This window comes from Octopus bimaculoides, chromosome 11, assembly GCF_001194135.2.
Source record: "Octopus bimaculoides isolate UCB-OBI-ISO-001 chromosome 11, ASM119413v2, whole genome shotgun sequence".
Lineage (NCBI taxonomy): Eukaryota > Metazoa > Mollusca > Cephalopoda > Octopoda > Octopodidae > Octopus > Octopus bimaculoides.
In genome coordinates this window covers 8,393,745-8,408,796 of record NC_068991.1, presented here as the reverse complement: position 1 = coordinate 8,408,796, position 15,052 = coordinate 8,393,745, and the positions used below count along the sequence as shown (strand labels likewise).

Below are 15,052 nucleotides of genomic sequence, written 5' to 3'. Positions count from 1 at the left end.
ACAGAAAGATAAGAAAAACAGAAGGAAGAAAGGAAAAATTAAGAAAATAAGAAAGAATACTTACAAAAATAAATTATGAAAAAAAAAAGAAACTTATCTCAAATAATTTTTAAGGAGACATTTAAAAAAAAAACATGCACAAAGTCACTTCTGCCAATTCCCCCTTCCCTCTCAAAGGCTCTTTGTCTTGCAAGTTACTTGGTGACCCTGCCAGTGCTGGTGCAATGGTAAAAACATCCAGTTGACACTGTAAAGTGGTTGGCATTTGGAAGGGTATCCAGCTGTAAAAACCAGGTCTAAACTGACTTCATTTGTGATGTGTAAAGTACTCAGACCACCCTGCAGAATGGTTGGTGTTAGGAATGGCATCCAGTCGTAAAAACTATGTCAAAACAGACACAGAAGCCTGGTACAGTCTTGCTTAGCCAGTTTCTGTCAAACCGTCCAACCTATGCCAGCAAGGAAAGTGGAGAGATGATGATGATGATGTATCATAATAAACATTTAAAAATTTTTCTTTCTTTTTACAGGGTGTCCAGGCTAAATTTGACAATAATGTATGTCAAATTTAGCAGGAAAGGACACAGCAGACATTCTTACTGCATTTGCTTGCCAGATTTCAATCTCCACATTTTTGAACACGGCTTTAGGCTCAAGTCAGACAGCTATGTGAAGCCGCTGGAGAGTGGTCAATCCCTAGCTGGATAGGGTTGCTGCTGGAAGGCCATATTTGGCAGCTGAATAGAGAACAGATAAAATAAACAGAACAAATTTTTGGTAATCAGTCCCAGAGCAATACCAGTAATAGAAGCATGAACGCATATTGTTTTATATATTTGCTTGTCTATATAGGTATGGGATGGACAGGCCTGTTCAAAAGCAGCAACTCCTATTGTCACGATTCTTTGTTGTCTGATATACACACAATAGAAAAAATATTGCCCACTGTTTTGTCATGCTAATCTCTTAGTGCAAAAAAAATGAGAACAATTAGCCAATAACTAGCTTGAAACTGTGGTTTCGATTTCAAATCCTGGCTTCAGAAAGTTGGTAATTGTTTGCTAACAATACATTTTAATGTGTCACCAGTACTAGAATGATTGTCCACTAGGATTAAAGAGCTCCCTTACACACACACACACACACACACACTTCAATAATATCAAATAAGACTATGACATCAAGAACACTCACTAGAACTGGTAAACCAGTGATGGTTGGCACTAGCAGGAATTAGATTGGAAATAAATAAAAAGACAGTAAAGAGGTATTTGCAATAATGTTATTGGGATGAAGAATAAAACAACAGACTTACGGGAGACCTACACATTGGTGGTATAGTAGGCGTTGCCAGAGAAACAATATCAAGTAATCCTTCAAAAGACTGACCCATCAATAACAACGCCAAGTTGTCTCCTCCATTTGGTACCAAAGACAAGATTCCTGATCGCAAAGACTTGAATCTGCATTTCTCCAAAATAATTTTATTATCTGTAGAATAAGAGATAACAAGGTGGAAATAGCAGCAGTATACATTTGCATGTTCTTTTAAAATTATGGTAATGACCAAATGAATACAATCATGAATACAAGAAGTTGAAATGGGGTTCCTGCAAAGGTAAGGCCATCTGTGGAGGAGGGAGTCTCTCCAGGTCAAGCTGCTATTTCTCTGCATTGAGTGATCACAGCTCCAATATCACAGAAATGTAATTAGAACATCACCAAGAAGAATCCCGAGAACCTGGATCCGGTTGGTTTCAACACAAAATAAGTGGAATATTTGGGCCTGAAATGGCCTGTTTAAATGCTAAACGGTTACAAAGTATTTGCTCAACATGGGGCTCAAACCCACAACCCCAAGATTAAGAGTTTCATACTCTACAACTGGTGATGCAAGAAAAAAATATGAAATATCATTACCTTCAATGTTTATAGGTATTTTTTTAAGAAATTCAGATGTTAAGCTGTTTTCTTTAGGGCCACCTATGATTATGAGGTTTCTTTTCTCTGAAATGAATATATATCATTAATAAGATAAGATTACTCATAATATATACAATTTCTTTAAAGTAGGAGAAAGATAACATATTTTGATTAGGATTGAAACAGCTTAACTTACTTAGTTTTTCTAGCGGTACTTCAGTATCTTTAACAATGGCTGCTGAAGTATCTGATGAAAGCCAGAAGTGGTTGGAAATATATACAGCAAGTTGTAGAAGTATTTGGTTAGTAACTACAGAACCTAAAGTACCTGAAATTAAAACATACTAAATTGAAACATGTCTGAAATAGGTTGTTTTTTTTTATTAATCGCTTTTAAATTTTTAAATCAGGAATAAAAACAGACTAAACCCTTTCATGACCATATTTCTGTTCACATGCAATGCTTTTGTTTCAATTAATTTTGGAAATAATGAAGAATTTTGATGGTGTTTGGAACATAAATTAATATGAAATTTTGATAGAAAGTTTAATTTAGGTTACTTTAAAACAAGAATTTGCATTTGGCACCTGTGAAATTGTAGTCATGACCGTTGTCGGTGTCATGTAAATGACACCCACACTGAAGGCACATAAAAACCACCTATTACACACTTGGAGTGGTTGGCATTAGGAAGGGTGTCCAGTCGCAGAAACCATGCCAAATCAGACTGGAACCTGGTGCAGCTCTCCAGCTTACCAGTTCCAGTCAAACCGTCTCACCCATGCCAGCATGGAAAATGGACGTTAAATGATGATGGTGAATCATGGATGGTTTTAGGTGGGCTTACATCAAAAGAGTTAATGATTTAAATAAGTTATATAAAACCAAAAATCACCTCAATAATAAAATGTTTATCTGTTTATTGAGGAGATAGATTATTGATACTATAGAACTGGGAAGATAATGGTAACACCAAGATGAGAATTTGTATCTGTTAACAACAAGAACATATTTCTTCCTAACAGACAATTATGCCGGTCCCAAGTAAATGGCACTTGTGCTGGTGGCATGTAAAAAGCACCTTCAAGCGTCGGGCTTCACAAAGGCAACTGGCACCCATGCCAGTGGTACATGAAATGCACCTGTCAAATGTTGAGCCTCATGGTGACCATGACAAATAAGTGAGACCTTTGGCAATATGCTGTGCTTGAGAAGAAGACCTATCAAGCCAAGTGAAATTGTAGTCATGGCAGATACTGGTGTCACGCAACTGGCACCCATGCCATTGGCACGTAAAAGGACCCATTACACACTTGGAGTGGTTGGTGACAGGAAGGGCATCCAGCCGTAGAAACCATGCCAAAATGGACTGGAGTCTGGTGCAGCCCCTCAGCTTACCAGCCCTGGTCAAACCGTCCAGCCCATGCCAGCATGGGTAATGGATCTTAAATGATGGTGATGATGAAGTGTGCTTCAGAAATATGATAAAGCATGGCAATTTAAGATAGACAGTATAGTTGGAAGACTCACAATACTAAACAAAAATAAGATATATATATATATAGATATGTGATAAATGTGATACAGTAATAATATGCCCAACAGAAATGTGATGTATGGTAATATCAGAACAGATTCAAGTATGGTGCAAAACACACTCTTGTTTGTATTGCTAACGGAGAGATAAATCCCCACCATCTCCAGCACCGAGATCACATGATCACATGACTCCAACCTTCATTGGTCTTGTCAATGATGGATGCTTGACCGCTAGAGATAGCATCCATCATTGTGATTGAGCATCCATTACTGACAAGACCAAGGAAGAACTTGCAAAAACTGAAAATAAAAACTACATTGATATGAAAGTAAGAAAATCTAAGACATACCAGTTACTATCAAGAAGGGTTTTTCAGCTACACGTCTTGCAGGCCCATAGTTACGATAGTCTCGGCTAGTTTCCTTGTTTTCGGTACATATAGACCATTCACCTTCAATGACAACAATATAAATAACAATAATAATAATAATAATAATAAACTTTGATTTTTTTTTTTTTTTGGTCGGCCCTAGGCTATAGTAGAAGGCACTTGCTCATGGTGCCATGCAGTGGGACTGAACCCGGAACCATGTGGTTGATAAGGAAGCTACTTACCACACAGCCCCTCATGTTATTTGGGTTAAGCCAGTCTCTGAGTTTCACCTGTATATTTACAGGATCTTCAGTCACAACTAGCCTGATGATTCTGTGCATCTACAGGTGAAATTCAAACAAACAAAAGACAGACTCAGCCAAAATAAAATACTAATTTCTATCATGGTGTGGGGAACTCCTTTTTATTTCAGTCAGTCCACTCTAAATGTGTGTGTGTGCAAATACATATACAGTAGAACCTTACAGTACGAGTGCACCATTGTACGAGTAATCAACTGTACGAGCCGAGACTCGTGCGAATTTTTGTCATGAAGTACAAGCAGAAATCCACAGTATGAGAACACAAGTCGTCCCATCTTTAAGGTAATTCAATTAATAAAACCAATTTACATATTTCTTTTACATTCTCTTTTTTATAATTGTCATTTTACTTGTAACTACAACTTTTCTGTTTTAAAACCCATAAAAAATTATTTTCGAGTGGTTTTGGGGGGCTGGAACAGATTAATTACATTTTAGTTAACTTCAATGGGGAAAATTGATTTGTAAAACAAGTAAATCATAAGACGAGTTCAGTCACGGAATGAATTAAACTTGTACTGTGAGATATCACTGTATATATATATATATATATATATATATATGTCAATTAACCTTCAGATCTGCACAGGTGTTCTTTATCAGGTGTGTTCATCATAGTGTGCACTGAGGTTGGAGGAACAGTGAAGTCAGTATCAACCTAAAACAAAAATAAACAAAACATAAACAGTAACATAGAAAAATGAAATCCAGTCAGAAATTATATTATAAAGTGAGACCTTAAAGCAGTTTATACAGGTCTTTTATTTTCCTTTTTACATGCTTTAGTTATTGGACTACAGCTATGCCAGGGCACTGTATTGACAGGTTTAGTTGAACAAATCAACCCCAGTACTTAAGTGAAGAAAACAGAAGATGAGTTGTGGAGGAAGGCTTGACAAGGCCTCAGTTCTTATTTCTTTATTGCCCACAAGGGGCTAAACATAGAGGGGACAAACAAGGACAGACAAAGGGTTGGCATTAGGAAGGGCATCCAGCTGTAGAAACACTGCCAGATCAGATTGGAGCCTGGTGCAGCCTCCTGGCTCAGCAGTCCTCAGTCAAATTGTTCAACCCATGCCAGCATGGAAAGCGGACATTAAACCATGACAACGACGACGATGATGATGATGATGATGATGATGATATATAAGAACTTATTATATTTCAGACAGTAAAGTATCATAACCATACTTACAACAACATTAACCGATGTCCAGTTTATTGCTCGGTTTGAACTTTTTACAAGCTGGAATTTAGCAACATTTGATGTTTGCAGTTGAATAGAGTCGCCAGTTTGATGGATCTTTCCAATGACAAAGAAATATTGATTGAATTCAAGTTAGAATGTGAAAAACTGTAGCATTTAGAAAAAAAATTTTTTTTTTTGTGAAATAAGTCATTATTAAACTGGTGGTTATTAAAAAGAAATTAACATGAAATTTCAAAGGAAGGTTTTAATTTAGATCCGTGTAAAACAAGAAGTTTGTATCACAGAACCAAGGGTAGTCACAAGTAGGTTGGCTTGAAAAGGATTAACTCATTTTTGATAGTGGGATATTTTTCAGAATTCTACATATTTCATATAACTTCATCGTCATCGTCATCATTTAACGTCTGTCTTCTATGCTGGCATGGGTTGGACGGTTTGACAGGAGCCAGCCAGGTAGAAGACTACACCAGGTTATTGTGTCTGTTTTGGCATGGTCTTTATGGCTGGATGCCCTTCCTAACACCAAACACCCCACAGAGTGGACTGAGTGCTTTTTACTAAGGGATGTTAATTGCAACCAATTTTAACAAATTAATTTGGTGTCTGTACACTAGTATGCAAAAATTTAATCACCACAATGTTGATTAAAAATCGAAAATTGTGCTGAGCCTGAAAATTAATGGAGGCAATATATTCTATGCCCTGGATATGACTTTAAACTGCATCCAATAATGGGGCCCTAGTATAAGAGCTCTAGGTTTTTGAGGAGTGTGGAACCACATCTTATTAACTATTATTCCCGGATCTACCCTGACCCAGAGTAGTAGCATCTGTCAGGGTACTAGTTTTGAGTTAATTAACATGTGAGCCACCCGAGTCAGGGTTCATTGAAGTCAGGTGACTGCAGCATGATGGATGATGTGAACTACTTCAGCAAATGAATTTATTGAATTAATGGTAAATATCATTAGATGCTGAGCAGGTGAACAGACACCAAATGATCAATGGGCAAGATGAATCAGTTCAGTTAGCTAACCACTATCATCATCTGTGCACAGATGAGATATTTCAGTTAGAAAAAGACCAATATGACTAAAACGCAAGCGAGATGCTTATGGTGTATTGCTCAATTAGGATACCTGGCATGGGAGAGTTGCATTTGTTCAGGTAAGTTGCCTGGGCAGATGATGACGATAACGACGACGATGATGATGATGATGACAATGATATTTACTTTACAGACTTAAAGGAGTTAATATATTTGTTTACTTACATCTATGGTGGTTGTTCGGAAAGGTGTAATTTGTTGCAGGACACAAATACCATGGATAGATTCTCCGAAAGCAGGGTTAAGTGTCACCAGAGTATGATGGCCATCGACTGGACGTTGAGAAGCAGTGATTGAATACTGATTACCACTAGAGCAATGCTCTTTGTCAACACTACAGCTTCCTGAGCTTTTACTGAACTCTGAGATGCCACCGTGTTTCTGTGCAAATGACCTCAACTGTTGGTCATGCACAGCACCTCCGTCATTGACAGACCTGCAAAATGTTGAAGAAAACGGCATGATTAACCCTTTAGCATTTAAACTGGCCATATCTGACCAAAATATTCCACTTATTTTAAAATCAGACCAGACAGATCTGGCCTCTTACACCTACCCTACAATATCGTTTTAAAAATACTGTGCCAGTGACATGTAAATAGCACCAAACATCATAACATCTAAAAGAACAGGAAGAACGAGATTTTTATCTTACAGGAGATGGAATATAAGCCAAAACCTAAACATTTAAAACCCTTTAGCATTCACATTACTCTGTCAAATATAATGCTCATTTATTCATATTATTTTGAATTAAGCATGCACTATTTTGTAGCTTCAAGAGTTCAACGATACCATTGTTAGGCACGAGAGACCAAATATGGCCAGTTTGAATGTAAAATTGATAGAATGTTTGTGTGTGATTTGATGTTAGGAAGGGAAAGGGTTGAAAGAAGAGTAAAGAAAAAAAACAATAATAGAGAAAAAAAACCAGTGTTTTTCTTTGATTTCCCTTCTTGACTCACCAAGTATCCCACCACCAATGCTCCTTGCCTGAGAGTTCTGTATAATTGATGGCTGTCTTCAGTTCTGAAATCAATCGAAACATCCGCCTTACGAAATAGGGGTGGACAGTTCTATCATTTTCTCCAATTCTTGCTAACACTGGAATTCCCTTTTGATTGAAAAACAAAACAAGCCAATTAGTTAATTAATTAATAAATTAATGAAAAATATAACAATACATTTTCAAGAAAGAGATTATTTTGTTTAATTACAATAAAGGATATTCAGTTTCTATCAAAATTAGGAAATCTGCCTCCTTACCACATGGTTTCAGGTTCAATTCCAGTGTGTGGCACCTTGGGCGAGGGACTTCTACTATAGATGAGTGAAGCCTTGTGAGTGGATTTGATACATAGAAACTGAAAGAAGCTTATTGCATGCATATATAACATAGAGTTCTTTCATGTAAGATTAGAAACAGACATCACTTACATAACAATGGCACTCATTTCCAACTATCATTTGAAGTCAAGGCAAGGAGATAGTAACACACACATTACACACACAAATACATACATATATACATACATAAATAAATAAAGCCCCCCAAAAATGAAGAAAAAACACAAGAAAAAAGCAACAATGCGAGGACATAGTACATGCAAAGTATTAACAGATGCTCAGGGAAGGAAAGATAGGTAGTTTTACGTTTCAAGCAAAGCTCTTCTTCAGAAACAGGAATCAGGAAAGTCCAAGAGAAAAGGAAAACGGAGAAAAAAAGCAATCCACATGTAGTTACATTTTGAAAATGTATATATATATATCAGGCTTCTTTCAGTTTCTGTTTATCAAATCCATTCACAAGACTTTGGTCAGCCCAGAGCTATAATAAAAGACGCTTGCACAAGGTACCACACAGAAGTACTGAATCCCAAATCATGTGGATGTGCAACAAATTTCTTACCCAATAATTATAAAATATCATTTTTCTATGATATATATGAGATCATACATAAAAATTCTGTGGTAAACTAAATGGTAAACTCTATAGCCATCTTAAATCTCACTCTAAAAATAACAAAATACCAACAATATTCACAGAGATTGCAATTCATTATCAACTTATCACTTGTATATGCAGACATAGTGGAAATAATAAGCAATTGTGGAATATATTGTGGAGTGGATTGAACAGTTACCTTAAGATTTGAAACATGTCTGTCAGCATCATTTTCTGCAATAGCAGCTTCCATTATTGCTTTGACAGATGGATCTGTGTGGCTTGCTGAAATATCATGTCTGAAATATAAGATAATACTATCATTTTTGGCTTTCTACAAACAATTTCGGATGGGGTTTGTGAGAAACCCCATTTTATGTTGCACTGACAGTTCAATAAACCATGTCAGATGGTATTTTATTATGTGTTGTATTGTGGTTACAAAGCAGGCTTCTTAACCACACAGCCATGTTTTTACTGTGAAAGAGATGAAAAAACAATTTCTGAAACAAACCTGAAAAACAGATTACTGTCCCCGTATTCTTCTTTCTTGATCCATCCTGCGAGGGAGACTACAGCTAGGGCACGGTCAGGAAAGTGAGTAGCAAGGTGCCATGCTCCATGACCACCCATTGAATGACCTGAAGAGCAGTGAATGGCATTATCAGTATTGTTAACATGAGAAAGTAGAAATAAGAAACAAACGTATTACATTTATCCTAGTTTAACACGGATTCATTTGTCATTGATCTGAGATACATGGTCTGCTCAATTGTGAACTACACAGGTGTCATGTAAAATGCACCCATACCATTGCCACGTAAGGAGCACCTGTACCAGTGCCACATATAAAGCACTTGTGCCAGTGCCACATATAAATACCTGTGCTGGTGCCACATATAAAGTACTTGTGCTTGTGTCACATATAAAGTACCTGTGCTGGTGCCACATATAAAGCATCTGTGCCAGTGACAAGTTATGAGCTACATGCCTGTGAAAATAAAACAGACAATTGGAGCTTCCTATCTGGCCAGCATCTTTCAAATTCACTTGCAAGGTTTTGGTCGGCCCAAGGCTATAGTAGAAGACACTTGCCCAAGGTGCCACACAGAGGGACTGAACCTGGAACCATGTGGTTGGGAAGCAAAATTCTTAATACACAGCCACATTTACTCAAAACTTCTTGGCAAATCTTTAAATAAATATTGCATGTTTAATTCAGAAAATTATTTTAACATTGTAACATGCCTGAAAAAATCACATGGTCAGCTGCAACTTTGTTTTCTATCCAATCTGCTGACTGGACAAGGATACGCAGTTTTTCAAGGGCTGTCATAGCAGTCAGAGCACCAGGCCCTTCCCAGTTGTGTGCTCCATGCCTGTGAAAATAAAAATAAAGATAAGTATAATTATACATCATCATCATCAACATCATTTAATGTCTGCTGTTCCATGCCTGAATTGGTCAGACAATTTGTTGGTAAGGCAGATTTTTCTACGGCCAGGTGCCCTTCCTGTTGCCAACGCTAATTTGTTTCCAAGTATGATAATACTGTCCATGGCTAGATACATTTTTCACATAAACAATGATGATGCTCATTTGCAAAAATCAAATAGATAAGGGTACAAACCCGCATGTACATACACACAAACACACACATGATATGCTTCATTCAGTTTCTGTCAATCAAATCTACTCATAAGGCATCGATCGGCCTAGGACCATAATAGAAGACACTTGTCCAAGGTATCACACAGTGGGACTGAACCCAATCCTACACATTTGGGAAGCAAGCTTCTTAACCACATAACCACACTTGCACGCACTTACGTACCTTGAAAAGTCACAGGTAAATGCACTTCAAAGCACAAACATAAATGTCCCCAAAAGATGCAATTTAAAAATTAGCTTGTTTTTCAAAATGCCTGAATGAAATCAGTGACCAATAAGACCCTACTAATTGTTTTTAAATGAGATATGGAGCATGGAGAAGATAAATAATAATCTTTTCTAATATAGGTACAAGGCCTGAAATTTGGGGGAGGGGTATAGTCGATTACATTGACCCCAGTACTCAACTGGTACTTATTCTGCCAACTCGCCACCTTAATGATAATAATAACAATGATAATGATGATGATAATAATAATAATAATAATAATAATAATAATAATAATAATAATAATAGTCCTATCTACTATAGGCACAAGGCCTGAAATTTGGGGGAGGGGGTAGTCCATTACATCGACCCCAGTACACAACTGGTACTTAATTTATCAACTCTGAAAGGATGAAAGGCAAAGTCAACCTCGGCCAAATTTGATCTCAGAACGAAGCGATGGGCAAAATATCACTAAGCATTTTGTCCAGCGTGCTAATGATTCTGCCAGCTCGCTGCCTTCCAGTAATAATAATAATAATAATAATAATAATACATAACAAGAAGAGTACAATACAACACATAATGAAATACCATCTGACTTGGTATATTGAACTGTCAGTGCAATATAAGATCTGTACTTTATTATATGTTTTATTGTGCTCTTAGTGTGTTTTTTTTACCTTTGTGAAGAGTTACATCCAAATAATATATTTACCTTGTTGGTGCCAAAAGCCAGATTGTGTCAAATCCAAATTCAAAATCTTTTCCAACCATTCTTTTGTAACTGTCTGCCTGGTTTTGTGCTGGTACAGAAGTTCCATGAAGAGTGAGAAGGACCGGGCAAAGCTTTGAGACACATTTAGAAATCGGTGCGATAGCAGCTCCTTGTTGGACAGAACCATCATGATCAATGAACGAAAATAGAAAAGACTGATTAAGTTTTCGACACCGAAGATTTATTGGTGCAGATTCCATGCTACCTTCTGATGTAGAAATTTCCAGAACCAAATCGATCCCTGTTGAATAACAGCCATTTGTGAGACGATTATGAGGAGAAGTGATGGAAATGATTAGTCCAAGAATTTGACCAGGAGCTATATTCCGTTTATCAACCAATTCCAAAGTAATTGGCTGACCGTAAGATTGACTCTTGAGAGAAACTCCAATATTCTTTAACCATTTGTTGCCCAGGAAATTAATCACAGGAATACTTAGATATTGACTGAACAAATAACCATCGACTAGATCAGGTACCATTGTTGGAGAAAGTATATCAAAACTTGTACTAACTGTCTTGAAAACACATTTAAAATTTGCGTTTACTTTAGCACGTAATTTTGCATAAAGTGTATGGATTCCGCGTGTGAGGGTAATGCTGAACATAAGCTGATCTCGATGATAGACATCTCCGACAATTGGAATTTTATCTACATAGGCAGTAGTAAGTCCATGGCATTGAATAATAACTGTTTGTTCTTTTTCGTTGATAGCAAACTCACCAATAATCCAACCTTGCCATTCAGTGATACCCATAGAACCAAGAGATCCAACCAAATCATTCCATTCTAATTCAGGAGAAATTCGGATCAAGGATTCTCCTAAATGTCGATAAACTTTCCATTTGACTTCCCCATTAGGAACAATTTCAGAAAAATATTTAATATTTTTTTTCAAACGATATAATGAAACATTACGGATGCCACCATAGGCAGCCAAAGGATCTCCGTCCAGTTCCATTTTCCCAATGACAAAAGGACCGATATAATACCATTCATTGACAGAGAGACTATTTTTAGTAGATTGTTTTACAGCTTGTTTAAAACAAAAGTTTGCTTGTGTGGTCTGGGGTTGTGGTTTTTGTAAATAAAGATGGCCCAAAGCAGACCAGACGAAACCATCATTAGGATTATTTTCCAAGAACTTTAAATAACAAAGGAAAGTATTTTCATTCTGAAGAGATAATCAAAAAGAAACAAAAAGTTTAGATGTTACCAATGCTGAAAGTATTGGCTTTTATTCCTGGATTAGAACTATATAAAACAAATTCATGTAACAAGAATTGATGTGACAGAATGAGATATGAAACAATATTCAAACAGTATTCAAATAAAATAGTTCTACGGTCTATATATTTCTTTCCTTTTTTTTTTCTCTTTAAAAATGGAATATCATATTCATAAATTTTAATCAAACAAAATACAATCTATCCATTTAATCTTTCAAAATAATCCAATTGATAAATCGTTTTAATGGTGTAACTTGATGTAGATTAAACTACAAATAATAGTGTGTATGAATTTTTTTTAACCCAATATTCTAAATGCTGTTTTTTATTTATCTACTTCAAGTTAACCTGTTAAAAATGATTTATTTCATGTCTTGACGTTTCTTAATTTCTATGACATAAATCCAGTTAATAGTTTTGTTAACAAAAATAAAACACAAAAAAAACATACCTGTGGTTCCAGGAGTCTTAGGTGCGCTACTGACTTCAAGCTTGGTGAGTTGAGAGAGCAACTAGCCTTTTGTTTTGAAATTGAATTCTTTTCATTTTCAATAAAGTCAAATAATTTCTGGAAAAAAAAATAAAATAAAATCAACAAAACTGATTAGAATGAAAACTTAACCATGATTCTGTAATAACTAAAACCTCTTTTTTTTTTATACCAAAATTAAAAAAAAAAAAATCATTGCCCTCACAAATTTGTCTTACGACTTATAACTGCAATTTCATGGAACTACGTCAGAGTTGTGCAATGAAAATTCTAACACTTCAGGAACTAAATTTAACAGCTTAGTGTGTTATTAAATGGCTAGAATAGCTCTTTCATGATGTAGGTGCTTCAGTTCCAACACATTGTTTCAGATGAAGTCACTTGCAAGACAGGTACAACTCCCCAAACCCCCAAATGATTTGTAACAACTAAAACAAAGCATTATTTATTTTAACCTAGGTATTATAATTCTTTGGAATTATCATCATCATTTAATATCTGTTTTCCAGGCTGGCGTGGATTGGACTAAGAAATAAAAAATGAATAAACACTGTATTGAGCCTAGATGTGGCAATGGAAAAAGGGACATAATAGGAATGTAATTAAATGGGGAAAAAAAACCTTCAAGAAACCTCAAACCAAGCAATCATAAATCTCTTTTAAAAAACCTGTCTTCAATCATTAAGGCCTTCAGTTCTATCGCCCCTACCTTTTCAGACAAGTACCATCGATAAGAGATATTTTAAATACAGTTTTAACACAATTGTCTAAGACACGTTTGTTCCAGTTTGAAAAAAACGTACGATCGCAAAGGCATTTGAATCAATTCTTTCAGGAAGAACTAGACGAAACCAACAGAAAGTAGAGACGTTTCATTCTGCCATACACCAAATCCATAGCAAAATGGACTCTGCGGTCATTCTCAATCAAACAAAAACCCCAATATATATCAGAGATACCAAGTTGAGTATGAACGCCATATGTTAATTAAAAAAAACAAATTTAGTCTCATGCACACACGAGAAAGACGGTGTGCCTTATTAATTTGGACAGTTTTGTAGTCAATAATAAACATGCAAACCTATGGAAGAATTTTAGCTTCCACTGTTAAATCCAGAGTTTGCAATAATTTTCTATCAACGTTCATTCGATGTATATCGTAGCCTATATTGTTGAAAGGAGCTGATTCACTTTTCATTCTCAACACGAGAAGAACCTGCGAAGATTAAAACTGTTGACACAATTCCCATGGTGAAAAGATTAACTTCATATAGTTCTTGTTTAAAATATACAAATCTTTTCCTCCAAAATCAGTTGTTTTCTATAAAGAAAAGAACTACAAGTTTTCTTTAGGAACATGAAAAAGTAAATTTGCCAGAATGGAGTTAAACTGCAATAGAATTGAAGATGTATAAAATCTTCGAATATGAAATATTAATCAAGTATAAAATTTATCTAAATCAGTATGGGAACAAATATAATAGATAAATAAAGAAATTTAGAGATATTCTAGGTAAATATTTCACTCCCCCAAAATACCGGTTGACCCCACTAAAATAGTAAAAGAAAAAAAAATACAAATAATAAAAACAATGGGTAATCAGAGTAAATGTTTTGTAGTATAAAATAAGAAATAAAATAGAAGGAACTGTTCGTTTTATGATTTTAGTTAAAAACAAATTTCGAAAACATTGGACAGGTTTCTTTGGTATAGCGTCCGTGTTTGATTACGAAAAGAGGAACACAGTTTATTATCGCGATTCAGTAGGATTCTGAAACATTGTTTTAAAGAAACTAGCGTGAAAGAATGCATAGATTAAAACTAAGAAAATTGTAATTCAAAAGTGAGAAGCACCGAACGAAATAAATGGTATAAAAGGTCGTTTCTAGCTGTCTGCTATGGTGCGCCATCTCCAAAATCACGATGAATGAGACAACACTGAATCATTGAAATATGTTTAACACTGAAATAGATATTATTTGATTTCGTTGAAAATTACCGAGTAAAGTACTAACCATAATTTCTTTCTTTTTGCTTTTGGAGGCTTTTAATGAACATAAAAGCCAACCGCAAATTAAAATAAACCATAAAACATGTTTCTCATTCTTCATTTTTATCTTGTTTACGTATGAAAATCAAGCGGTGTTCAACGAAAATAATTACTACTTAATTGATAATCTGACATTCAGGAGAATTAAGATAAGTATATAAGGTTGTGATTAAGTTTAATTCGAATTATTATATAGAAAT

The 15,052-nt window shown here is 35.5% G+C and overlaps 1 protein-coding gene across 1 annotated transcript; it reads right to left on the bottom strand.

Moving 5' to 3' along the window:
• Positions 1 to 1,243: 1,243 nt before the first annotated feature.
• LOC106880885 (uncharacterized) lies at positions 1,244 to 14,961 on the bottom strand. The gene is made up of 14 exons (XM_014931038.2): positions 14,818 to 14,961; positions 12,763 to 12,879; positions 11,022 to 12,256; positions 9,672 to 9,802; positions 8,938 to 9,064; positions 8,623 to 8,722; positions 7,444 to 7,592; positions 6,644 to 6,914; positions 5,356 to 5,463; positions 4,734 to 4,818; positions 3,814 to 3,915; positions 2,120 to 2,251; positions 1,921 to 2,007; positions 1,244 to 1,491 (listed from the first exon to the last, which is right to left on the bottom strand). Exons 1-14 carry the CDS (start codon positions 14,911 to 14,913, stop codon positions 1,283 to 1,285), a joined length of 2,949 nt encoding a protein of 982 aa, XP_014786524.2. The 5' UTR covers positions 14,914 to 14,961; the 3' UTR covers positions 1,244 to 1,282.
• Between the last annotated feature and the right edge of the window lie 91 nt (positions 14,962 to 15,052).

What these genes read in the sequence shown, in the direction of transcription:
- LOC106880885 (XM_014931038.2), bottom strand. Translation starts at nt 14,913, where the DNA reads ATGAAGAATGAGAAACATGTTTTATGGTTTATTTTAATTTGCGGTTGG. An exon ending in TGGCTTTTGGCACCAACAAG is followed by an intron (nt 9,803 to 11,021) that starts GTAAATATATTA and finishes TTATTTTCACAG; the next exon opens with GCATGGAGCACACAACTGGG. An exon ending in GGACATCGGTTAATGTTGTT is followed by an intron (nt 4,819 to 5,355) that starts GTAAGTATGGTT and finishes TTTTTGTTTTAG; the next exon opens with GTTGATACTGACTTCACTGT.